General features: G+C 41.1%; 1 protein-coding gene across 2 annotated transcripts in view; it reads right to left on the bottom strand.

The window, feature by feature from the left end:
- Positions 1-20,530, bottom strand: part of SLC10A7 (solute carrier family 10 member 7) — a 250,750-nt gene that overhangs the window by 50,652 nt on the left and 179,568 nt on the right. For both annotated transcript variants that reach the window (XM_024736219.1, XM_024736220.1), the window contains one exon: positions 8,049-8,132. In XM_024736219.1, coding sequence (XP_024591987.1) covers positions 8,049-8,132 — 84 coding nt within the window. The remainder of the gene's footprint in view (positions 1-8,048; positions 8,133-20,530) is intronic.

The following is a 20,530-nucleotide window of genomic DNA, read 5'->3' as shown; positions in this document are numbered from 1 at the left end:
CACTGAGCCGTTGCGTCCGGAGCCTGTGGTCCACAACGGGAGAGGCCACAACAGTGAGAGGCCCGCGTACCACCAAAAAAAAAAGGTCATTTCATAATCTGTTGTTTCTGGTAGCATAAAGCTGGTAATTGGTCCAATTCAGTGCAACCCAACTTCTTTAGGAAATAAAATAAATGGAAATTACACAGAGTTATTGAAATTGATACTGTCCTCCAATTTTGTTTTAATATATAATGGTTAAAAACACAGAAGTCCTCTCTTTGCAATAGGTTATAGAATGTATGATCCCAATTCCAAAAGTATTGGGTTGGCAAAAAGTACCTTCAGTTTCTAAGTAAAAATAAAAGACACAGTTTTCATTTTCAAAGAACTTAATCGAAAAACATATTCACCCTTTTGTTCCACTACCTTCTGTCATCTTTCAGGTAACTTCATAATTCCATCTTCCCAAAACGTTTTATCTTTTTGAGCAAAGGACTGTTCCAGGTGTCTTCTACAGTCTTCCAGGAAATTGACATTTTTTCCATTAAGAGAATTTTGTAAAGACAGAAATAAATGGAAATCTGAAGGTGCAATGTCTGGTGAATATGACAGTTGAATCAGAACTTCCCAGCCAAGCTGTAACAGTTTTTGCCTGGTCATCAAAGAAACATGTGGTCTTGCATTATCCTTGTTGGAGGATTATGCATTTTCTGTTGACTAATTCTGGATGCTTTTCATCAAGTGCTGCTTTCAGTTGGTCTAACTGGGAGCAGTACTTGTTGGAATTAATCGCTCAGTTTTCCAGAAGGAGCTCATAATAGAGGACTCCCTTCCAATCCCACCATATACACAACATCACCTTCTTTGATTGAATACCGGCCTTTGGTGTGCTTGGTGGTGGTTCATTTCGCTTGCCCCATGATCTCTTCCGTTCCACATTATTGTACAGTATCCACTTTTCATCGCCCTTCACGATTTGTTTCAAAAACAGAATGTTTTCATTACGTTTCAGTAGAGAATTGCATGCGGAAATATGGTCAAGAAGGTTTTTTTCGCTTAACTTATGTTGAACACAAACATCAAAGCGATGGACATAACCAAGCTGGTGCAAATGATTTTCAGTGCTTGATTTGGATATTTTGAGTATGTCGGCTATCTCCCACGTGGTATAACATTGATTGTTCTCAATTAATATCTCGACTTGATCGCTATCAACTTAAACTGGTGTACCTGACCATGGGGCATCGTCCAGCGAGAAATCTCCAGCGCGAAACTTCGCAGACCACTTTTGACATGCTCGGTCAGTCACAGCACCTTCTCCATACGCTGCACAAATCTTTCTTTGTGTTTCAATTGCATTTTTACCTTTCTTGAAATAATAAAGCATAATATGCTGAAAATGTTGCTTTTTCTCTTCCATCTTCAATATTAAAATGGCTACACAAAAGTTCACCGATTTTGATGTCTTTTTTTTTAAATGCACGCTGATATGACAGCTGTCACATACAATCTAACAAAATTGTTTTGAATGAAGTTAAAGACAACTAAGTGCTACTAGAGCCATCTTACAGAAAAAACCGAATGAACCTTTTGGCCCACCCAATAAAAGCGTCTTCTTCCACTACCATCGAGCCCTCTGACAAAATAAACAAATAAATATGAATGAGGTGTAACTCGAAAGTCAAAGCCATTTTAAAAACCAAGACAAATCTGTAATCATCAATCAACTTTATAAGCTGTGATTTGACTTAGTCAACCTTATTACCTCTTTCTTCATTACAAAGTACTCAAAGCCTCATAGTATATTAGGATTCTTTCAACAGGCAAGAAACACAGGCTCCAAATCCTGCATCCTCCTAGCCAAAATGACTTTCTTCTAAACTCTAGCTCACAGAAACGCAAGCATTCAAAATTAAATGACTTTTTTGCTTTTCCCTGTGGAGAGAGAAGGGGAAAAAAATCCTCCTCAGGAAACTTTTTATTTTATTGTCTCACCTTCTACATTTTCATTTTCTTTTTCTAAAATTAAGCACAAGGAAAGGTTAAAGGGAAACTAAAATTCGAATCCCTGTACTTCTAATAAGCTGAGTGACATGTCAATTACTGCATGACCTCCAAGCTGAACCCCTGGAAAAATAACACATCTTAGGTGAAGAAGGTTGATATGCAGAAGTAAGTGAGAAGTGTAACAGCCATCATTTTGTTTTCTTCATTTTCTTTTTCGGGGCATCTTCTTATGTTTTTCTTTCTACTCTGTCTCTATACTTATAAATTGATTTTTGAGTGGGGATATACAATGGATAATTTTTCATGTTAAGTCTGAATTTTAAAATTTCTTCAGTTGGCTTCAATTTTTTTAAGATTATTTTTTTCATTTGTTTTTATTTAAAAACACTTTTTAAACTTTAATACAATTTTTAAAGGTTGCTTTCCGTCTACAGTTATTACAAAATATTGACTCTATTCCCCGTATTATACGATACATCCTTGAGCCCATCTTACACCCAGCAGCTTGCACCTCCCCCTCCTCCTCCCCTATATTACCCCTTCCCCCCCCCACTGGTAACCACTTGTTTGTTGTCTATATCTGTGAGTCTGCTTCTTTCTTGTTATCTTCAATTTTTATCCCCATTCCACTGAATCCATACATTTTCATAAGCTGCTTTGTTTCTTCATTAATATTCTGTTGAAATGTATAGTAAGGGATATGATATCAAATCCAATTATGTAACGCTTATTAAATATTGAGTAGATTCAAAATAATATCTGTACACTTTCTAAAAAAGTAGAAACAATAATAATAGATGAATACAAGAAGCACCCGTCATCTACTGCACTTTTCAAAAATTCTTTCCCCCTATTATTTACTTCCATTCTCAAGAGCGAGGTCGTGCAGGTATTATCCTGCCCAGTTTACAGCTGTAAACAAGGGCATAGAGACCCCAAACAGCTTGAATAAATGTTAAAAAGCTATTCAGGTGGATGAGCAGGACTCTGACCTCTATTTCCTGAGGGAATAATAGCGTAGAGGTTCAAGGTACAGACTTTGGAGCTTCTTACTTTGTCATCTTGGGCAAATTCCTTAACTTCCCTAGGCCTCATCTCTAAAATGGATATAATAGTAGTTGTAGTGAGGACTAAGAAATTAAATAAATATAAAATGCTTTAGAACCAGGGACCGTACTCGGTAAATGATGGCCCTTCTTATTTCCAAGTCCCAGTTTGGTGATGTTTCTCTCAGAACACTGTTCAGCAATACATCCCAATGCATAATGTGAAAGTCACTGTTCTCTCAAAGCAATTCAAGTGAAGCAATGAAAACCGTTCATAACTAATTTTATAAATGCAAAATTTTACTAGCATTAATAACATTAACTGCAGATTTAGCTGGGTATTATTTAATACAAAAAGCCAATCTCAAACTGTGAAACAAATCACTAATGAAAGACTAGAGAATGCATAAATGATAAATAATTTTTTTTTTTTACTATTAATTTATTGAAAGAAAAGTGGGGTTTAGCGTGCTGTTTTAAAAAATAGTTTTCAAAGGTGCTGGAAATTCAATTTCATTAACATTTATTCACAAATCTCTCAAATTTAATGCATAAAGTAAGTATGTGTCACAAGCACTTAGATATATTGAAGGCTTTATCGGAAGAGAAGAAATATTACAATAACAGACATTTTATCTCTTTCTAGAATTGACAGAAGCAACGATCTCCCAACCATCTATTGAAAGACTAATCTTATCTCACAGAGTCACAGCATCTTCAAGCTGGAAGATATACTCCTCATCCTACAGATGAGGTAAGTGAGGCCTAGAAGTCGTGTGTATAGCCAAGCAGTGGCAAAGACCAAACTGGACCTCACATCACATCACAGTCAGTTAATAATGATTTCAACCCCAAAGAGGTACTGTTTGGAGAAAACACACACAAAAAAAGAAAATAAAATCCACTCTCAGAAATATAAATAAAAAATGGAATGATGAAGTTTTATCATCATTAAAAGATTATGGAAAATATTTTCAACTCACCCTTCCTGGTCTTTTTCTTCTCCCTCTAGTTCCCATTGTTTATTTAAAAGGTAACAATAAAATCTCATTTAAAGACGCATATAAAAGTCTATAGAGATGTTTATTTTCACAATGTGGCACTGCAACTATAATGTGGTTACAGTGGAGAAATGAGGCTACGTTGCCAGGAATCTAATCCCTCTGAAGTAAATAGTACACTGAGCACTTCTAATGAGGGCTTCCAAGATTGCATCACAAAAGTCAGGTCTGTCAATCAATTACAAATGAGCAGAGATAAAAGAGCGGACGAGGTCCCTGGTCTCATGGAGCTCATGTTTGAGGAGATAAATAAAAAGCAAAACAACAAATAAATGAGAAGCAGATAATGATCCATACCAAATAGAGGTTTAAACTGGATAATACATGAGTGATTGAGTGGGTAGCCTCTGGAGGAAGGGCGAGGAAAGGTCTTTCTGAGGAGGTGACAGGTGAGAGGGTGCTCCAAACAGAAGTACCAGCCAGTGCAAAGGTTCTAAGGCAGCATCAAGGCTGGCTGCTTTCAGAAAACAGAAGCAAAGTCCGTGAGATACAAGGGTAATGGGCAAGTGGGAGAGTGTTAGGGGAAGAAAAAGGGACTTGAAAATAGAGGACAGGGTGAAATCATCCTGTGAGGAAGCAGAGTAAGATATCTGCAAAGTACTGAATGACATTTTAAATTTGGGGTCATGAATTTAAAACAAGATGAGAACCAATCATATGTTTCTCTCTAGTGAAGCTGGAGACCTAGGGAAAATGGCTGCTGGGGGTACTGAGGGGATAGGTTCAAAGTTTTCTTCAGCCAATGTTTTTATACAGTTTACACCCAACTACTGAGTATGCTATTAAATATACTTATGATAGAGTTTCCGCTTCCTGGAAGCTCACGGGTACATTACTGTCTCTCCTGAGAAATACGACGGTGAAGTATGATGGGAGAACTGGAGTTTACTCTAGGCCCAGAGAGTCAGAGCACATCAGAGGGCATCTCTGTCTTGAGTCTTTAGAAATGAAGAGAAGTTTGCTGGCAGAAACGATGGCAACAACGAGATAAAAGGCATGGAGCCGTGAAGGGGCACCGTCGGGTGAGGGGGTAGTGGGCACACCACATGGCAGAAGAGGAGCCTGTGTGAAGGGGATGGTGGGAGGGGACAGGCTGGGGTCAAACTGTGAGGGGCTTTGTGGGCCACACGAGGAGTGGGCAACAGGGAACCGTGAGGGAAGTTTCTAAGGAGAGGAATAACATAATCTGGTTTGTTTTTTAGGACTACCCTGGAGTGGTGAACACATTAGATGGGGACTGGAAGAGGTTCCCAGCAGAGAGACAGGGTTGGGAGGTGCAGTAATTTAGACAAGAGATGGTGACGGTGTGGCACCCTCTCTGGCATGCACGAGGCTGCAGATGCCAGAGCTGGAAGATTCTGGAGGCAGAAATGGTGACATTTAGTGCCTGCCTGGATGTGAGGGAATAAGGACGTTAGGCGGCAGGGTGGCTTCTAGGGGGAGAGACCAGGGGTGTGACTGTTAATTCCCAAGACTAGAATATAAGAGGTAGATGCAAACACATCTACCTTGTAAGTGGTTGCAAACATAAAGGTTTCCTCTTTGCAAAAAGCCACGAGGGTACTTTGGTACTAGAGAACTTTTTAAAAACCAGCCCTCTTGCTTTTTGACTACCTTTACTGCTTTATAATTTACTGTAATACTTTACTACTGGGCACGCAAGCTATCTAACAATTCATTATTCTCTCTGGATAAATAGTCTTAATTACATAAATAATATAACACTATATATTTTAAAAATCCATTGAATAGTGTAGACAAAAATTTTTTGTCCATATAATTGAAGACAAACATTTATTATTAAGAGAGATTGTTTCTGAGATCCACTAAGAGAAGAATGTGTGAGCCCCGAGTTGTTATATGGAATTAATTTCAGAACCAAGAGAATAAGCATGGGTTTAAACTAATACTGTCCAGAGCTGAGCAGGGCAGGTAGGTTCCTCTATAAGACACAGCATTTCCCTAAGTGATCGCAGACCTCTCACGCATTCACTCCCTGTCTCCCTCACCCAACACGTATTTATTGGGTGCCTATGTAATGGCAAACAAAGCAAATGTGGTTCCTGTACTCATAAAGCTTACCGTCTAATGAGGGAGACCAACTGTTAACAAGCAAACAAAAGATAAGTATATATTGTGACAAGGGCCAAGAAAGGACTCAAACAAGGTACCACAATAAAGAGTAAAAGGGAAACATACTTCAGGTAGGTGGTCCAAAGAAGGTATGAATTAAAGAGCCCAATGAGCAATGAGTTGCAGTGGGAGGGTGGGTAGAAAGACATTCTAAACAGAAAAATTAAGCAGCAATTGAGAAAAAGCCAAGGCTAGAGTTTAGGAAATGGGCAAAGAGTTAGAGAGGTAGACGCCGTAAGATTTATTCAGAATACCTGTTATGTGAGCAGCACTGTGGGAATATTTTCTCAAGGATATCCTGTATTTAATTAAATGGTATTCTCTGAGTGCTTTTAAACCCTCCCCCTTTACTGTAAGTTTAGACCCCTTCCTAAAACTAAAATTAAAAGAAAAAAATAGCGCATGTATAGTGGATGCTGTGTTGTGCCCCCCAGACCCATCTCTTCAGTAATGAGATGCTTATTCCCATATCTGCAGGGCATGTTGATTGACTGAAAGATCTCAGTCGACTTCCTCTTTGGGAACTGCTGCTAAGAGAGCAGACTCACCCAAGGACATACCGCGGAGGGGCAAGGAAGCCAGCATCTGATGACTGCTCAGCACAAGAGGAGAGAAACCGGGCACACATGTCTTAGGCAGGACAACTCTGAGGGGGTGGTCCAGCCTGAGGGTGTGGCCCCTTCATCCCTGTCCTACTTGTCCCACTCTCCCAAGTGTTGATCCCAAGGGTTCTCCCCCATTCAGCTTCCTGCATGGAAACCTCTGTCTCAGAGTTGATTTCCCAGAAAACCTAAGACAGTATGTAAATATTACATGTCTATACACACACCATTTTTTATTGTTAGTGCCTCAAAGAGTTGCTTCCTGTTTCGTATCTACAGGGAATTTGAAAATGATGATGAAATTATAGAGCACTTACCTGTATCAGGTTCTATGAGGACAAAAACTTTACATGCATCATATTTCATTTGACGCTCACAACAACCCTTCAAGATAGGTCCCATTATTACACAGCTTGATAAATTATGAACCTGGAGCTAAGGAGATTAAACAACTTGCCCAAGGTCACACAGCAAATAAAAGGCAGAACTAAGAGCTAGAGTCTAGTTACTCTAAACCCAACATCTGTGCTCTTCGCCATCCTAATGTACTCTTTTTCTAAGACTCACTCACTTTAGCAGTACGTTAAACTCTGTACGCTGTTTCTGTGGCTACCTATGATGAAAACAACGACGCCTTGTTTTTGAATCTTATGCTCATAACTGAATTATATGCTCATCATCAGCCTGTTATAAGAAGTTCGGAATTTCTTCTGCGAGTCTAATTCAGTAAGAATGATAAGGGAAACTAAACTTTCTAAGGTCTAATTTTAAGAGCTAATAGAATTAAATGTTTATTTTATCAACTACAGGGTCACAAATATGATCACTGCTATCGGAGGAGCCTAAGAAGAAGCCAGTCAAATGCAGATGGTTGTCCCCCAAATGGTCATAATTGCTGAGACCGTATCAGAAATCAAGGTAATGATCTGCTAGACATTTCCAAGCTAGCTACATAGCTACAAAGAAGGGAAGATAAATTTTAAACATCAAGATTGTGTGCTGGTGTCCCTATATATAGCTATCTGTAAAGCAGATTGATGTTAATTAAAAAAATAAAAAGATGAGACCTTTGTGGCTGAGGAAACCTTCTGTTGGACAGTCTTAGATTTTCATTTAACCATCTCTTCCTCTATCTTTTCTCTCGATTGTCCTGACATTACATAAGAATTCACAATTTGATCTATAAAGAAAAGAGCAGAGAGAACTGGAGACCTTACCTGTCCAATAATGAGGGGAACCACGACAGTCATAAAAAGCTGAGAAAAAATAGATGTAAAAGGCACAGAAGAGGAGGAGTGAAGCTGTAAAACAAGAATATGAGGAGTTAGAATCACTTTAAATCCGTTCTCAATACCGCTGTAGTTTAATATATAATTTTTATTGGGAGACTAAGATTGAAGAAAAATAACTATTGTTTTGCAATTAAATTTCTTCTTATTAAATACATTTCTGAATTGTAAAGCCATTCTGTGTTCATACTGTCTGTTCTCATATGGCATATTTCACCTGTAATCATAGTTTACGTGATTTCTATTTCACCCGTCTGCAGATACCTAAAACAAACAAGTGTGTCTCATTATTTTATTAACGAGATAATATTTGTATTTGTGTAAATGAAATAGTTTCTAACTTTCCTACTCCTCGAAAACAAAGGCAATGATTCTCATATCCTTTAAAATTCATTCTTAAACAAAATCTTGGAAATGGGAAATCCTGAAATAGAACTTATTTTCAACTGAAAATTTCAATATACCGCTCCTAAATTTGTATGTCTTAACGTTGCTCAGAATTCCCATTTTGACTCTGTCCTCAGTTTTTGATTCTTTCTTTGCTAATGATTGCAGTCTCAGCTTCATAAAGATGCCAGCAGCACCAGGCAGTGTTTCTCTGTGAACACATCAACACTCACATTAACCTCAACTACCAAGACCTGCTGTCTTCCTATTAACTTTCTGAAGTTTTTTTCAAAATCTCCTTTCTGGACAAACAGTAGCCTGTTTCACAGTTGTTTATCCCTTTCATGAGTCCCTTCTGCAAACAGGTTCTCCCAAGTGACGATCCCTCCTGGCCCTTGGAAGTTACTTTCACCTTCCCCTGCAGACCACACCTCAGTTTTCATATTTACCTAAGTTTAGTTAAACTTGGAAATATCTTTTGGAAAGTAATTTTTGTGAAAGATGAGGAGACGGTAATGATGGAGGGCAGAGAATATTAAATAAAACATATCAAATATTTAGATAAGTGAAGTCCATAGCTCAGAATGAAGTGATGTGGGACCAGCGTTTTCACTGATTTCTGTGTGAACTGGCTTACCGAAATCTTTTCTATGCCCTGGTCTATTTTATAAAACTCTGTCCCCCATCCTCGGCCCCAATCTATACGCACTCAGGAGGTCAAGAATGTATGCCCTGTCCATCAGTGGCCTGCATCCACTTAATACTGCCTTCAACACTGACCACTGGCTGTCAGTTTCACCCACAAAGAGTGTCGCCTCTAGCCTTTTCCTCCAGAACAAATATAAACGAAAGAAATACAAGCAGAAAAAATGAAACTGGTGAAGAACACACAGGATTTGTGGTGTGTTAAATGTTACATGGCTGTTAGATATTTCTTTTTAGTCAAAACGAAAGTATTAAAAGCTAATGATTAGAGCAACGAGGTCCTTGAAGTGCAAGGTATTTAACAAATATATTCTCTCCACAAATATTAACCCTAAGGATGCTCCTGGGGCAAGGACTGAAATAAGGAAAAATATATTTTACAAAGAAACTGAGACACTGGATAATTAGAAAAATAAACTTTAAAGAACAAGGTTTTCAAGTTCAGAAACATTCAACTCAATGCTCTATCCATAGGGTTCACAATGTTTGAGGACAGGCAGTAGCGTGCAAGGTGATAACCCTCAAGTAAAAAGTCTCAGCTCTTGCCTGAAATCTCATGGGTGATCTCACATATCTCTGTTCCTCCTTTTATCTCAACTTTATTAAGTTATTTAATGTATTTTTTAAATGTTTTCACGAGTAATCATATGAAGCTATATTCCCTCTGTCAGCCGAGCACTTATCCCAGGAACTGGCACAGAGAATATGTATGCAGAGAGCATAAACCTGTGCAGAATGAACAGATGACCTAATTTGTAAACATGGGGCGCTAAAAAGAGAAAAACTCTTATGCAAAATCATATCCCTGTTTTTTCTAAAAAGAAAAACACACAAAACTTAAGTATATCTAAAAATCTCTTATCATCACGTAGCATTACAAAATCAGTTGGTATTATTCTTTTCACTGCTTGTTTATCACTAGTAACAAAACGAATTCGAACGTGCACCTAGAAACTAAGGGCATCTATTCATGATAAAAACCAAGGGAAGAAAGGACCAGCTCACACGCACGTGTGCCCGTGTAAAACAACAGAGCGAGCCTGGTGGTGCATGTTACCTCCCTCAGTTCTCCTCCACCCCCTCCTTAGCTCCTTAATGCTGCTCTGGAAGGGAAGACCTAAAACTGATAGAATCCTAACCTGCAAGAGACTCGTAGTCCCATTAGCTCTTTTTAAAGATTGAAAACTGAGGTTCAGAGAGAAGCAGCTTGTAATGAACACTTCGAAGACCTGTGTTATGATGTGCAGTTGGCAGTGCTCCTCAAACACATGCAAGCAACTCTTCAGCCAGATCTGCTCTGTGATAGAAGCCAGAGGCACACTGGGAAGGCTGGTTAGTTTAACCATAAAGTATTACTGCAGAGCAGTAAACTCAGATCAAATGGACAGAAAAGGTAAAATGTGATTTCGTGTATTGAGTCCCTGTTGGGGGTTCTTTTTAATCCTAATTCAAGCTAAAAGGGAAGTAGAGGAAAACCCATTTCAACTTTGGTGTTGAAGAATATTCTGTGTTTCACTTTCTAGATCCATCACGTAATAGACCACCTGCACGTTCAGTGTTTGGGAGCCTCTTGTTCCTAGAAGACAGTGGAAAAGGCTATGGGGTGAGGGGGAGGGTGGGAGGTTGTCCGTGATCCCCAAGGTCCCTTTGTCCTCGAAAACACCCATGATCTCTGATCCACTTGATTAGGAGCACAGGGTAGAGCAGCCCTCCTCTGCGGCTTTGTCAGATCAGAGGCCAGAGCAAGCTAGCCAGGGATGCAGGTAACCGGGTACATGAAACCAGACTAAATACGGTGGAGATGTTGGGGAGGAAGTCCTGCAGGGTGGCTTCCTTAGAAGTGGCTCTGAAAGGAAGGAAATCTCAGTCCTGGGGTCTAACTTGGCATAAGTCCTTTCTTTTGAATCGGCCACCAGACCTGTCGCTGTGGTCAGTTTGAAGATGCAGAGGTCCCCTTGGGGAGGTTCCTGACACTATGAAGTACGCCCTCGCATCCAGAAGAAAGAAGAGTGAGCATCTGCATTTGAGAGTATGACTAGAAAATTACAAGAGCCAATCACTTTGCATGCAGAGTTGATTTTAACTAAAGCAGAAGGAAATACGCTGCCCGGGCTATTTGTTTCTTCACATTTTAATGAGGAACCTCATGTGGTTTCTGTTTCAGAGACCAATGTGTTTGGTCTCTGAAGCATCAATTATTGAAGCATCAATAATTTGCATGTTTGGATAAAGTTGCGGGTTCAGCATAAGCTTGTGTCAAGCAAGTGCTCTGGGCTTCGCTGAGCCACCCGGCGGGTTTAAAGGTCCTACGTCTCACATTGCCAACCCGTGCTTTAAGATATCGCATGTGAAATAAACAATCCAGGCATTGGCTAATCTCTTTCAGGAATATAGTGCTTTAAAGCAGAGAACTCACAATTAGGTTTATTTGTTTTAATCTCATGCTGCGAAGAAACATTTCAGTGAAAATTAAATATGTGGGAATTTAAGACCTTTGTGTTCAATCAGTCAAATGGTAACCAGTGCCTCCTGTGGGCCAGAGGCATGTTCTCAGCCCCAGGGATCCAACAGTGAACAAAAAACCAACACCCCCGCCCCCCGCCCGCCCCACCGCTCCAGGAGCTGCTTTTTCAAAGTTGAGGTCTGCATGCGGGTCCACCCATCACCAAGTGCACACTCCTTTCTTTCCCCCGCTTATAACTGGAAAAGTTCTAGTCTTTTCCTAAGAATTATTTCAAGCATCACTTCTTTGGGGATTATTTCCAAACCCTCCTCCCCAAATGCGGACTCGGCCACCCCCTCTTTTGTGGCTCTGTGTTGCCACTGTACCGCTCAGAATCCTTGGTTGTTCTTGTTTACACATCTGCCTCTCCCAGTAGACTGTATGTTCCTGAAGGTCAGGGACGCGGTCCTTTTCATGTTTATGTTCCGGGTGCCCAGCAGAGTGACTACGTTCTACATCTAGGGTGGTGGTTCTCAAACGTTAACATACCAGACGCACCTGGAGGGCTTGTGGAAACACCTGTTCCTTGGTGCCACCTTCAGAGTTTCTGATTCGTAACACCTAGCAGGAGGGACGAGGGGAGGAAGGGGAGAATTTGCACTTCTAACCAGGCCCCAGGCGATGCTGCTGCTACTGCTGGGCTGGGGCTTACCTTTGAGAATCACGGAGTTAGTACACAGTATGTGCTCCAGAAAGTGTGTTCACCTAATGAATGGCCACAACACATAGGTAGAAAGAGAGGCTTGACAATGTTTTTTCTTCTTTCCATCCTTCCAGCTTTTGGTAAGTTACAGAGTCCTGCTGAATTCACAGCCCCAAGAAAGGGCCAGGAGCCTCCCACCCAATCGTCTCCTGTAATTACAGATATGGTAACATTTACTGTGCACTGCTCTGAATGCCTAATGTGTTGCACGATTTAATACAGCGACCCCCTGGGGCGGGTCTCATTAGTACCGCCATTTTCATATGAGGAAACCGTGGCACAGAACACTTGAACAGCCTGGACATGGTCACCGTACCTAGAAAGTGACGGAGCCGGGAACTCAACCCAGAGGCTGTCTCCACAGCCCTCACACTTAATCCTCACATTCCACCGCACATTAACAAAAGAAGGGACAGAGCAGTGAGATGGGGAAGGGGGCAGGAGTGGAGGCCAAAGCTGGCCTCCCCTTATCTTGTCCGTGTGAGAGAAAGAGAAGAGCGTCTGTGTGTCTGTACGTGTGTTTTGTGAGGGCTGCGAGGAGATGGGGAGCTGGAGGGCAGAAGCAAAAAGACAGAGGGAGGGCTTCCCTGGTGGCACAGCGGTTGAGAGTCCGCCTGCCGATGCAGGGGAAGCGGGTTCGTGCCCTGGTCCGGGAAGATCCCACATGCCGCAGAGCGGCTGGGCCCGTGAGCCATGGCCGCTGAGCCTGCGCGTCCGGAGCCTGTGCTCCGCAACGGGAGAGGCCACAACAGTGAGAGGCCCGCGTACCACAAAAAAAAAAAAAGAGGGGAAAAAAGAAAAAAAGGGGATGGGAGGAAACTGGATAAGCAGTGGATGACGGTGCAGCCTTTCTCACCTGGGTTTCTGGATGTGAACCACAGGACACCGAAAATTATCTGAGTAACTCTTTTCTTAACTCCCTCAAGGATGGCACATCACTAGTACCAGGGTAGATGTGTCAGAAAGAAGTTAATCCAGTACATACAAGGCCTGCTTTAGAGCATTAGGATTTCATTTTCTAACCTGGCAGAGAAAGGCTGAGTCAAACGAAGCAAGATTGGCTGCTGTCGATCCATTCAACTTAGAAATTGTTTGATTTGGAAAGAATCTGGGGGCGTCCAGTCAGTGAAATTTTACAGGGCCACACTAAGCAGACTCAGAAAGACAAGTAAGTAAATTCTTGATGAAGACACACTGACCGTCTGTAAAATCACAGTTATCAGCCTACAGTTAGAAAACAGATGGTGCGTTTTAAATCACTCCTGTAAGTGAGCTGACCTGTAAATCGTCATTAACGCACCAGGTCCTCACTTGCTCTCTGTGTAATCAGCCTTTTATCTCCTACCAGGGAAATCCATTAGCCACAGGCGCTGCAACTATTTGTGTCCCTTCTCAGCTATTAAAACATTATTGTATTATATAATTCACCCTTGATGATTGGTCTTTGCTTTCATGAGTCCCACATTCAGAGAAAAATAAGAATAGATATTTATAGTTTATACTGTAGAGTAAAGAATGTTAAATCTCCTTTGCGAGGAAATCAGGAAGAAGCCACTTCAGACCCATATAGAAAGCAGGATGAGTTCCCTTCCGGCCCAGTTCTGGCCCTTCACCAACATTACCCAGAGCCCAGCCCCAGGTGAGGGAAAGAAGGAGGGGACTTGCTTACTATTGGATCTAACTTTCTTGTACCCACACACAGACATTATGGATGTTCATAAACACTATCCCCTTCCCGTCACAAAGACAAGGCATTCAGACGTAAGAAGGGAGAGTGTCCCTAGGCCTTGATCCCCTGAGCCCTTCTACAGTCCCGTCTTTCCCCAGAATCTATAGTCCAGTGTGTCTTTCATTCCATGCGAACTGAACTGATTACTTACACAAAATCAATGACTCAAAGGTATACCAGGCTGACAGGCTCAGTGGAAAAATGACTGCCATTTTTATGAAAATTAAGAATATGGTTGTTAAAAAGCCACATTGATTTGGCTGCATGTATCAAACTAGAGATGGGTTACGGCATGGAATGTGTATAGGTAGTTGAGGAAATGATCCCTTTTATTTATTATTTATATATCTAGATGCATGGTATTTTTCCTTCTCTGAGCAACAAAGAACAAAATAGGTTTTAAATGATTTTTTTAAAGATTAAAAAAATACGTAAAACATTTCTTTTTGTTATCTGCTGATTTAAAAGGTAAGATGAAAAGATTACCTTCCAATAACTGATGGAAACGACGTACAAGTTTAAGTTCTGTTTATTCAAACAACACAAGAATTGTAGCGAAATGTGCCCAAATGAACTGTGCCCGAATGAACTGTAAATCAGCTTATCGCCCGCAGAGGAAAGCTGGGCTTCCAGGACATGGCTGGCTAGAGGCAGAGATATGCAGAGGCATCTAGAAACAAGCTTTGTCCGTTATTCCCTGACCACAGGATTCGGTCTTGTCAATCCTGAGTTTGGTTCAGGAACCACAGAACCTGCTGTTGCTAATTGTCCCTTAAGGAGACAAAGTTTTAAGTTCCTCCAGAAGAGGGACCAACAGGCAAGGGTGGTGTAAGGAAGCAGTGTCCTTCTCACTTCAGCCAGATCATAACCACTTGGGGAGCAGCCGCTGGTGTTGGAGCGGGGACCAAGGTGCAGGGAGAAGCCTGGCTAGGACAGCGCTGCACCTGAGCTCATCCCTTCAGATAAGTCTGCTAAGTCCCAGAGCGGCAGTGGACTCGGCCTCTCCGGGTCAATGGTCCTTGAAGGGGGATGGGGGTGGGGGGAGTTTATCAATGTTGCTTCTGGAGCATTTGAAAGTGGCTTACCGGGTGCTCCCCTGCTTCCCCATTATTTCAACAAGGTCTGGGGGAGCCCCGGGAAGAGCATTTACAAAAGACTCCACAGATTATTCTGCGTTACAAAATTCGCCATGCGTGAGAAGCATCCCTGCGTGATTTATACACACAGTCAGAAGATAAGCTGCTCTCAGGCTCGAGGAGATGAGATCCGTCTTCCTTGCTTTAGGAACAAACGCTCCTGGGCACATGGTGGAGTGCCCGGCTCCGTGTGGAACAACTGAGGCAATCAATGGGATCGTTTCTCTTCAAGTGCTTTATGTTTTATCATCATCTTATACATCGCACATGCATGTGACCATCAGTTATACAACCATCATTGGGAACATACTACAAAAAATCAGAGTACTGTACATGACACTAATGTCTGTATTTGTTGTTTTTGTTTTTATTGATGGGACCAAAAGTTGAAGGACTTTCTATCACAGGTAGCCAATTACTAGAGAAACTAATGATGACAGTAGCCTTGGAAGCTGCCACTGACATCTCTGCCCGACCCTGACCTCGCTCTTCTGTGAACTCCTATGAAATTCAGTCTGAATCACATAGTTTAGTAGTTAATTTTTCCTCTAAAATTCTTCCATAGTCTATTCTTCTTTACCTACAGGAGGTTTAAGTTTCTTCAAGGCAATATTTATGCCTTATTCTGTTTATCTTTCCTATGTTACCTAAAATATATACGTCCAGGAAGTGGTAACTGAGTGCTGATAAAATGTCTTAAAATCACCTGTCTCCTAGGAGGCGTGCTTTGTAAGCAAAACCTGGAAGGAACGCTGCCTGAAAGCGCCCCGTGTTCTTGACTAGTCTTTGAACCTAAGTTTTCTCATATAAGTGAGGATGATACCTACCTCTAAAGGTACTCATGCTACTCACATGGGAATATGCATAGAGTACCCATTATACCTACTCAATAAAAATTATTCTCCCCCTCTCCCCACCGTCCCCCTCCCCTTCTGGAAAAACAAGGTTTCTTTTAAAGTGTCCTGAGAATTCAAGCTGATTGGATTTAAGAACTGCTAAAATGGAAAGTAACAGAAGAGACAGTCAGACGAATGGAGCATACAGTTAGCCTAGAAACAGGGCCTGGCGTGCATGCATGGGGGTGCACGTACATGTCTGCGTGTTGCGCACATGTGTGTATATATGTCCAAGTATCACAATGCCTTCTAAATATCTACTTGATGAGGGGCCAGGTTTCTAAGAAATCAAGTCATATAAAATCAATTGATATAACAGCAGAGCTGGTGGTGCTCCCACTTACTTAAGGGGCGCTTACATTACTATTGAATGGGTAAGCATGAGGGTGAATGTTTATTAAATATCCTAAGCGACTGATGTGACCATCCCCATATATGAAGATGGGCTGATCTGTAACTCTGAGAACATGACTTTCAGCAGCGGTCCAAGTTTCCGCCCTTGGTGTTTCCAGGGGTCTTGATGTTGAGCTGAGGTGGCTGGGGCGGAAGTGAGGCCTTGATTTGTCGTTCCAATGGCACAAGCTCAAAGCACTACTGACTCTCCCCTGCCACGCAGGAACTTATTTAAATAAAAGTGGTGGTCTACAGAATTATGGGGCTTGAGGCCATGACAATACCAGCTAATATCTGGTTTCCTTAGGTCATAATTGCGTAGAATTAGACTGACCTGTTCCACAGTGTGAACATGGTTATCTTACCTTCTTTGTCTTAACTTTAGAGGGAGTAAGAGAGAAGTTTAGACGTTGCTTCCTTTCATTCTGCACAGTCGCCAAGATGTAGTTGGGAAGAAGGTGTGAGGGAGCTGCTAAGGAGACCTGGGGGGACAGGGGTCTACAAAGGCAGCAGCTTCACGCTGCCCAATGGACTGTCCCGGACCTCACAGCCTAAGTGCTTGACTCAGCACCAGGGCCTCCGCATCTTCACTACCCACAACACTCCATTTCAAGTTTCCAAGTCTCTCTCTTTCAGTCTTCTCTATTATTTGCTGCTGAATAAAAACTGTAATAATGGTCGGTAAACAGAGTGTTAGTGAGAAACCACATCAGAGGAAAGGAAAGATCTGCAAGTTTTAAGTGATATTAGATATGAACGAGAATCAGAACCACGCACATGAAAAAAACTTGAAGTAAGTAGGAGATCCCTGGAGAAATATTAGAAGTTTCCATCTACCTCTCAAATTAAAAGTTTTCCTCAAATTAAAAGTTTTCTTTCAAAAGGGAGCTCTGCTACACTGTTGGTGGGAATGTAAATTGGTACAGCCACTGTGGAGAACAGTATGGAGGTTCCTTAAAAAACTAAAAATAGAGTTGACATATGATCCAGCAATCCCACTCCCGGGCATATATCCAGAAAAGACAAAAACTCTCATTGGAAAAGATACATGCACCCCAGTTCATAGCAGCACTATTTACAATAGCCAAGACATGGAAGCAACCTAAATGTCCATCAACAGATGAATGGATAGAGAAGATGTGGTACATAAATACAAAGGAATATTGCTCAGGCATAAAAATGAAATAATGCCATTTGCAGCAACATGGATGGACCTAGAGATTATTATACTAAGTGAAGTAAGTCAGACAAAGACAAATACCGTAAGATATCACTTATATGTGGAATCTAAAATATGACACAAAGGAATTTATCTACGAAACAGAAACAGACTCACAGACAATAGAGAAGAGACTTGTGGTTGCCAAGGGGGAAGGGGAGGAGGGAGAGGGACGGATTGGGAGTTTGGGGTCAGCAGACGCAAACTATTACATATAGAAGGGATAAACAACAAGGTCCTACACACACAGGGAACTACATTCAATATCCTGTGATAAGCCATAATGGAAAAGAATATGAAAAAGAATATGTGTGTGTGTGTGTGTATGTATATAACTGAATCACTTTGCCGTACAGCAGAAATTAACATAAATCAACTATACTTGAATATATTTTTTAAAAAAGCTTCTTTCAGTAAAAAATTATTGTAAAAAAACTCACTTCTCCTATTAAATAAAATGTTTTCTTTTTCAGTAATCTCCTTTGAAATATTATGATACTTGTGATACAATTTCTACCTTGGATTTTAATTATCTGTGAATATATTCTATTTTCTCTGTTAAATCATAAATTCTTTGAGGGAAGGATCGATGTCAGACTGATCGTTGTAATATTCACAGTGCACAGTAGGCACCCAAACACTGAATAAAAGAATGGATGTTTTACTATTATTGAAAAAAATTGTAAGTTATTTGTCATAGCAAATATAAAGTAAAATTTTATGGCTCAGGCTGGAATCCTAACCTTCGAGCCACTAATTTATCATTTGAATCATTCTAACCATTGTTCACCCATCTTTCTATTCCCCTCCTTGCAACATTTATTGAATATTTGGCACCAGAGATAAGTTAATGAATAAGATATTCATGGTTCCTGGCCCAGGCGGACAAAATCTAGTGGCTGCTTACCACTGGGAACACTGTTTCAGAAGGACAATTCACATGGAATTTCAAGTAATGAACTTATAAGTATAGTTTTTAGCTAGACAAGGCCTTTATCTACCTTACAGATTGGAACTTCGTGGTCTGATACACATCCACTAACAAAATAAAGACAATAATTTCTGCCCCTGCCAATAGCAAAGGTATGTTATCAAGAAAATTGAGGTGATATATGTAAAAAGCACTTTGAGCCTTAGGAGTTAATGGTGCTATTTCAGGAAGTTTCACTGCACTCATTGCCAGCCATGGTAAATATTGGATTCATTTATATACAAGTTTATAAGATTATAGATGATTATAGAATCTTAAAGTTTTAAGACTCAGCTCATCTTTAAGGTCTGGACTAGCTGGGCCATCGCTGCATTTTATCAGATAGGTGCTTTTGCAAAACCTTGACATCCTTCCTGGCATTATTTTCTATTTTCCTTTATAAAGTGTCAAATTTAAATAACTAGCATTTGCTGGTTCCTTACAGTTTACAACAGGCTTACCCATAAATGAACTCATTTCATCTTATCATAATTCTCACTTTACAGAGGTAAAAACCGAGGCTAAGAAGGGTAAAAGAAAATCCACTGTTCACAACAAATACTGGCTGCAGACTGAACCAAAACGGGATGCTTTCTCCCTGTACCATGCCACCCCTGCACAACAGACTGTGAGGAGAGTGAAGTTGGTCCCTTCAAAATGGCTTTACAATAAGGAATGTGGCCCTGAAGGTAGAGCATGTGATAAGGACATACGAGTCTTAAAAGTGGTCCTAGCCCGACTCTTTGAACAGAGGCACCTGTCCACCTGTCCAACTGTGATGTAGTGATACAGTAAGAAATATATATTTGGTCTTTGTTCCCAATTCCTAGCACAGAGCTTCTAAAACCCTCAGAACTTCCTGAGGGATGGGATGATAAGAGTGTCTTTTGTTACATTATTTGGGTTTTGTCCCCAGTACCTGGCACAGAAGGGTTCAGAGAGCTTCCGGGTTGGTGAATGCACCCATATGCAGGGTGGGGGGCACACCCCAAACTCCATGGGACAGAAACTCCTGCCCTTGGGACCGTTCTGGACCTTGCTCTATGTACCTCTTCATCTGGCTGTTTGTTTGTTTCCTTTATAATTAATCAGTAATAATAAATAAAGTGTTTCACTGGGTTCTGTGAACAGTGGTAGCAAATTATTGGACCTGAGGAGGGGGTTGTGGGAGCCCCCTGATTTGTAGCGAAGTCAGACAGAAGTGTGGGTAACCTGGAAACCACTACTTCTGATTGGCACCTGAAGTGAGAGGCAATCTTGGGAGACTGAGCCCTCCACCTGTGGGGTCTGCATTAACTCTGGGAAGTTAGTGTCAAAATGAATTAAATTGTAGAATACCCGGTTGGTATTTGCAGAGAACTGGAGGATCCCTTGGCATCGAAAACCCACACCTTTGGTGTTAGAAGTACTGTGAGAACAGAAACAGTTTTTCTTAACCAAGCATCCATTCAAAAATGCTTTCAAGTGGCTTCCATAGCCAGGCATTACGTTGAGCAGTGGGGTTTTAGCAGTGACCAAAACATAAAGTCTCTGCTATCTTGTAATGCTTTGCTCTAGTTAGGGAAGATGGATAATAAACAAATTAACCAGTGATTAAGATGTCACGTGATAAGTACTAAAGAGGAACAATTAAGAATGGTAGGTGGGGAGAGAGTGATGGAATATATTATTCTTCTCCTCTAAAATGACATCGGACCAGAGACCTGATGAAAGTGAAGGAGGGAGCCGTGTGGCTATCCGGGGTGGGGAGAATCCAGGCTGAGCCAATG

This window comes from Neophocaena asiaeorientalis, unplaced genomic scaffold (assembly GCF_003031525.2).
Source record: "Neophocaena asiaeorientalis asiaeorientalis breed wild unplaced genomic scaffold, Neophocaena_asiaeorientalis_V1.1 scaffold7, whole genome shotgun sequence".
Taxonomy (NCBI): domain Eukaryota; kingdom Metazoa; phylum Chordata; class Mammalia; order Artiodactyla; family Phocoenidae; genus Neophocaena; species Neophocaena asiaeorientalis.
The sequence above is the reverse complement of the archived record's forward strand: the minus strand, read 5'-3'. Positions and strand labels throughout refer to the sequence as shown.